Source organism: Gekko japonicus, unplaced genomic scaffold (assembly GCF_001447785.1).
Source record: "Gekko japonicus isolate JY-2015 unplaced genomic scaffold, Gekko_japonicus_V1.1 scaffold3955, whole genome shotgun sequence".
NCBI classification, from domain to species: domain Eukaryota; kingdom Metazoa; phylum Chordata; class Lepidosauria; order Squamata; family Gekkonidae; genus Gekko; species Gekko japonicus.
Genome location: NW_015165942.1, coordinates 524 through 7148, shown reverse-complemented (window position 1 = coordinate 7148; position 6625 = coordinate 524). Strand labels below are relative to the sequence as shown.

The 6625-nt window shown below is 45.2% G+C and overlaps 1 protein-coding gene across 1 annotated transcript in view; it reads left to right on the top strand.

Annotated features, from left to right (window-relative positions):
• Positions 1-5054, top strand: part of BMS1 (BMS1, ribosome biogenesis factor) — a gene marked incomplete at its 3' end in the record, with an annotated part of 54347 nt that extends 49293 nt beyond the window's left edge. Inside the window, exon 21 of the mRNA XM_015411447.1 lies at positions 4828-5054. Within this exon, the coding sequence (XP_015266933.1) occupies positions 4828-5054 (227 nt within the window). The remainder of the gene's footprint in view (positions 1-4827) is intronic.
• Positions 5055-6625: the final 1571 nt, after the last annotated feature.

Sequence of the window (6625 nt, the reverse complement as noted above, 5' to 3'; positions counted from 1 at the left end):
GCTGTCGTGGGGTGGGGTGGGGAATCCTGGTGAGCCCAACGGATCGCCTGCTGGGCTCACCTGCAGCCGCTGCCATGTCCTCTGTGCAGAGCTCCTGCTGCTTCAGCAGGCAAGCCACCCAGGAGCCGTGGGGAATACCTCCCCCCCCCGTGAGTATCGTGGGTCCCGCCTCTTGTGAGTCCTATTAGCAGGGAAGGCAAGAAAGAAGGGGAAAGGAAGTAGGGCCCAGAGGGCAGGCTAGGAAAGCCAGGTGCAACATTATGGGTTCCCCCCCCCCGTGAGTATCGTGGGTCCCGCCTCTTGTGAGTCCTATTAGCAGGGAAGGCAAGAAAGAAGGGGAAAGGAAGTAGGGCCCAGAGGGCAGGCTAGGAAAGCCAGGTGCAACATTATGGGTTTGATTAAACAGGGAGTAAAGGTGAGGAGATATCATTGTTCAGTTAGGTACAAGAATTCATGCCAAGTGGAGGTGGAGGTGCGGGGAGCTTCTCACCTGTTATGTGCGCACTGACCCAGAGATCTATAGAGGGGAGATACTTGGGATTTCCAGTATCGTAAAATGATTCGCGTAGCAGCTAAAGCTGCCCTTTGGATCCAGAATATGTGGTATTTTGAGCGTGCCCATGGAGTTGGGATATAACCCCCCCCTCCCCTTCTAAATCATAATTTAGATGTTTTCTTTAGCCCAACAGTTGATGTGAAACTAGGCTAATTTCTGCAGTGTGCAGGTCAGCATTGCGTGATGTTTTCCCCCTCCTCAATTTGTAGCACAAATCACGGCCGTTAAGGTCATGTTCCCATGCTTACCAGCTTAAGGTTTATTACCGATTTCAATGGCACGTGGATTGCACCTCAAAATGTGTTGGGATTCTTATTAAGTCAGTCAGCAGAGTAAATATTAAGAGACTGAGTCCATGGTGTGTTTGAAAAATATAAAAGTTTGCTATCCACCTAACATGGGAAAAGGTACACAGGATATAAAATAACAAAGAGCTAATATGGCTACATCCTTACAGCTACAGGTAAAACGCAGGGATGAAATGGCATCTCCTTCTTCAGCCAGAACAAAGACAGGAAGGAGAAACCAATATGCTAAATACTCGACACATTGATTTCCAATCAGGCTGTTAATTTGGCTACAAATTTACCGGACATTCTGTTGCTCAAACAGATTGGTTACAATTGAAACATGTGACTTCCTGTTGATCATAATGAACATCATTAACCCTGTAAATACTGAATTGTTTTAACTTGTAACACCCAACACCCCTTCTCAAGTTACAACACTGAAGTCATGCAAGTTCAGTCTTTCACATAGAGTCTCAAATTTCTTCTTCTCGAGTGGCTTGGTGAGGATGTCTGCAATTGTCTCCTCAGTAGGACAGTATTGGAGTTCAATCAGTCCTTGGTCTTGCAGGTCTTTCACATACTTACATTTGAGAGCGATGGTCCTATTCTTGGATTTTGTGCTCTCACCTTTGCAGGTAGCGATGCAAGCTTGATTGTCTTCAAACAGTATTATTGGCTTTGCTTCATCTATTCCAAAGTCCTTCAGTAGATGAATAATCCAGTAAAGTTCATAGCTGGCACTTTGCGCTGATACGCATTCAGCTTCCATGGTAGAAATAGCTACGACAGATTGCTTTTGACTAGTCCATTCAATCAAACTGTCTCCATAATAGAACAAGTCTCCATAGTAGAATAAGTATCCACTTGTAGATTTTCCATCAGGTGTGTCTTTGCCCCAGTTGGCATCCATAAATCCAGTCAGTCTTGGGTCATCACAGGCTGAGATTTTAAGTTTGTAGTCCAAAGTTCCTATTAGATATCTTGCCAGTCTCTTTATAGCTTTCCAGTCATGGATAGTTGGTGAGCTGGTCTTTCTGCATAAGAGTCCAACAGCTGAAGTTATATCTGGTCTGCAGATTGTGCTCAAGTATAATAATTTTCCAATTGCGGATCTGTACTCATGATTGTCTTTAAGTAGTTTTTCATCTGTATTCTTTAGGTAGTCTTTTTCAAGAGGAGTGCTTACTGGTTTGGAATGTTTCATTCCCACAGATTCAATAAAATCTTTTGTTTTTGGCTCAAAAGAAAACTTCCATCCTCAGTTCTTTCAGTTTGTATTCCAAGGTAGTACTTTATGGTTCCTAATTGTTTCACTTCGACTTCTTTGTTCATTTCATCTGCTATTTCTTGTACATGTCCTTGGTCTTGACAACAAATAACCAAGTCGTCAACATAAATAAGTATGTATTGATATTGTCCGTTTTTAAGTCTTGAGAAGAAGGAAGGTTCTGCTATTCCTTGTTGAGAGTTCTGTTTTTGTAACAGCTTAGTCAGTTTGTCCTTCCATACTTTCGCTGCTAGTTTTAATCCATAAACGGTTTTGTTGAGTTTGCACACTAGGCCTTCTCGTCCCGTTGAAAATCCTTCTGGTTGTTCCATGTAGATTTCTTCAGTCAGGTCTCCATTGAGAAAAGCAGTTTTGACATCCAAATGTTCAATATGCATGCCCCTTGAGGCTGCTATGCTTAGAAGTGTCCTGAAGGATGTGTAGCTTACAACAGGTGCAAAAGTATCAGAAAAGTCTATTCCAAATTTTTGTGAGGAGCCTTTTGCCACTAGGCGTGTCTTGTACTTGTCCACCTTGCCGTCAGGGTCATACTTCACTTTGTACACCCACTTACAGCCGATGACTTTTCTTTCAGAAGGCAACTCAGTGAGAGTCCAAACTTCTTTGTCTTGTAAAGATCCAAATTCTTCTTCCGTTGCTTCTATCCACTTGCTTCTTTCAGATGCAGGTAGTTGATTGACTTCCTTCCAGTTATAAGGTTCCTTCACTGGTTGTATATTTGCACAAATTTCGAATCTTTGTGGTGGTACGCCTTTGTTACTTCTTGCTGATTGTCTCACAGTGGTTGTCTCTCCTTCCCTTGGCATAGCCTCTCCTAGTTCCCCTTCTGAGCTGGAACTCTCTTGTGGAAATGGGCCTGCCTGTTCACAGGTGGTCTCTGCAGATTGCCAAGCGAACAAATAGTTGAAGGAGACTTCTGCAGGTTCCGGAGTAGTAGGTTGCACTGTGGACTCAGATGGCTTAGAAGTTTGCAGGATGTTGCTTTCATCAACATGTACCACATTGCATTCCTTAATTGTGCAAGTTTTAGGGTCTAGGATTCTGTAGCCTCTTCCTCCAAGAGCGTACCCCACAAGGATAACAGGTTCTGCTCTGAGTCGAGTTTGCCCCTTCTCTCCTTTGGTACGTGGGCATAGACTTTAGATCCAAAGGCTTTTATGTGTTTAAGTTCAGGCACCCTATTATTCCATAATTCAAAAGGACTTTTATTTGTAGTTTTTGACGGAACTCTATTATGAAGGTAAACAGCTGTATTGACTGCTTCAGCCCAAATATTCTCTGAAAGTCCAGTTTGCATTAGCATCAGTGTTCCCTCTAAGCTGAGAGTGTGAGCTAGCTCACAGTTTTTCAGCCTCCGGCTCACAGATTTTTGTCTTAGCTCAGGAAGGAGGGCTTCAGAGCAAACTAATTCATGCAGCAGCCAAATCGCTCGCTCACAACTTTAATGCCAGGAGCTCACCAAGTAGAATTTTTGCTCACAGGATTCCACAGCTTAGAGGGAGCCTTGATTAGCATAGAACACGCCATTTCTTGAATGGTTCTGTTTAAGTGTGCTGCATTTCCATTTTGTTGTGGCGAATAAGGAATTGTTGTCTAAACAGGCATTCTGTTGTCTAAACAGATTGGGTACAAACAAACTTGTGACTTCCTGTCGATTATAACAAACAACATTGACCCTGTAAATACTGAAGTGTTTTAACTTGTAACACCCAACAAAATGGTATCAGCTCTGGTGGCCTGTTCCACTCTCAGGATTTCGGTATGTTCAGAGGTTTGGGCTTTTTAGGTGAGGTAGCTTATCAGCCAAGCAGCCTGCAAAGCCTGTTGAAAGCGGTGACGGCTGCTATAAACTCATCTCCAGTCAGAGCGACTAAAACCAAACACAGGGTTTGAAAAATTCAAATCCCACTGGTATTTTACATATGTCTGAGCTCTTGATGCTAATTCTCCAGGGAAAGGAGGGGGATGTAGCCAGCCTCTCTACACACACCCCCCTTTAAACTGATTTCTCAGGCTGCTGCCTGACTGGCGTCCATTTTGGCCCAAGCAGTTTCCCTCACTTAACAGTTTCAGAGGGGTGTCTTTGCCTTAAGCTGCTCCTCAGCAGGAGAAAGGGTCCAACTGCTAACATACAGGCTCAAAAAGGCCTTGACTTGAGGCACATTTCAGGCTCGGTGATACACAAGGCTTTGGTGTAGTGTGGTTAAGTGCGCGGACTCTAATCTGGGAGAACCGGGTTTGATTCCCCACTCCTCCACTTGCAGCTGCTGGATGACCTTGGGCAAGCCATAGTTCTGTCAGAGCTGTCCTTGAAAAAGAGCAGTTTTTGTCAGAGCTCTCTCAGCCCCACGTACCTCACAGGGTGTCCATTGTGGGGAGGGGAACGGAAAGGAGTTTGTAAGCCGCTCTAAGACTCCAAGTGAGTAAAGGACGGGGTATAAATCCAATCTCCTCCTCCTCCTCTTCTTCCTCTTCTCCTCCTCATTCTCCTTCTTCTTCTTCTTCTTCTTCTCCTCCTCCCCCTTTCCTCCTCCTTTTCCTTTTCCTTATGCCTCAGTGTGTAGGATCTGAGGGTCAGGTTTCTCTTTCACCTGTCCAGCCCTTTAAATGGTACCCGCCTTCCCCAGCTCTTCTGCCATTTCTCAGCTTCTCCAAGTCTGTTATTGCGTGTGCTGTCCTTTTGTCTCGCTCAGATCGCAGCCCTGCTCACGGCTCTGGGCACGGTGCACAAGCACAAGCTGAAGAAAGCCAAAGCGAATCATCGCCAGCAGGTCAAAGAGCACCTGAAAGTGAAGCAGAAAGAGGAGGAGGCGAAGCTCAAGAGGCAGAAGGAAGCAAAGAAGAAACTCTACCGGATCATTGGACAGAGGGAGAAGAAGAGGCAGAAGTCGAGCCTGAAGGGGTCAGCCGGAAGAGAGAAGTGAGTTTCTAGCCGCAGGAAGCAAGAAGAGCATCTTACCCTGGAGTTCCCAAAGAATGGGGAAAAGGAAACTCTGAAATGGTGTCTAGGAGTCCCGTGAGTTTGCCTTGGAGGAAAGAAAGGATGCGGGCCAATGTCGTGCGAGAACACAGAGCACGGTTTGCTCACCAGGACTCAAGCGAGGACGCTTTGTACAGTGAAGGATCCAAGCGTCCATTAAAGTATTTTAATATTGAGCGTCGAATGGGATTCTCTTATGATTTGCATACTGATTATGGCTATGTGTCACTTTTGAGTAGGATTTTCTTGCTGGACCAAATAAGAAACGAGGGGCGCTTTGCGAACATGCGTCTAGTGTTTGACGTTTGGCGATCTTCTCTGGAGTATCGGCTGAGCCGCCTCCGCACGGGCGGAAATGTGTCCGTAGCACGGCTTCTTATTCTGTAAAACTGAGCAAGTCTCACGCGACCGGGAGAGCCTGCGACTCCTGAAAACGTGAAAGCAGTTCAGTCTGCTAAGCAGTCTATTAAAACCTTGCTTGGCTAAACTTGCCTGACAAACGGGAGCTAGGTTCGAGTCCAGTAGCACCTTTTAGAGGCCGGTAAGATTTCTGGGTATCAGCTTTCAAGAACCACATCTCCATTCATCAGATACTTGGCAAACGGGACACCTTGTAGTATCGGTTTGTGACGGCTTAAGAACAGGACACCCCCATTATATCTGTGCTTACAGGAGATACCTGTGCTCTGTCATCAGGCTTTGCAGAGGCAAATAAATGACAAATCACGGGGCATCGTTTCACCAGCGTGAGGATATCCTACTTGGGATGTAGTATTGGGTGCATAGCTGTGTTCGTCTGTAGTAAAACAGCTGGATTAATGTCTACTGGTAACCTAGAGAGAGCTCCCTTTTCCAGCTCATATCCCAAGATCATGTTGGTCTCTCTAAGGTGCTACTAGACTTGAATGTAGTTCTTCTACTTGGGATTTAGGTAGGTAGCACAGTTCCCGCTAAGCTGCACTAGGGGGCGCTGGTGCACGGTCCAAGGCCAGGTCTACCAATATAGTGGACTGGGGCAGGTAGACCTGTTCTCCGGAGGCCTGGTCTACCCCTGTAGAGGACAGCATTTAGTGTAATGAAATTTGACTCGATTCTGTTTCCTCTTATAATGTTTAAATCGTACTTAAAATATAGTTTAAACACAGTTTAAAAGAATTCATTCTGCCATTTTCACAAGGTTTTGGAAATAATCTTCTTAAAATAATTCCCACAATGGTCAAATGTAGACTTGCTCACAACTTTAATGCTACTTGCTTTTTTCACTCACAAGGTAGAACTTCAGCTCACAATACTGCGGAGCGTAGAGGTGTCGGTTAAGTTAAGACGCTCTCCACAACACTTTGGCAGTGATAATTTATTGAGATATGCTTACTTTGGGAAAACAGGCTCTGCATCAGAACTGAGAAAAATCCATGGTGCTCCTGCTGACAGAGGGCTGGGTTCCGCTTGGTGCTTTGGAGGGAGGTGGGGCAAAATGCCCATTGCTTTAGTGACCGGAAAACCTGAAGCTG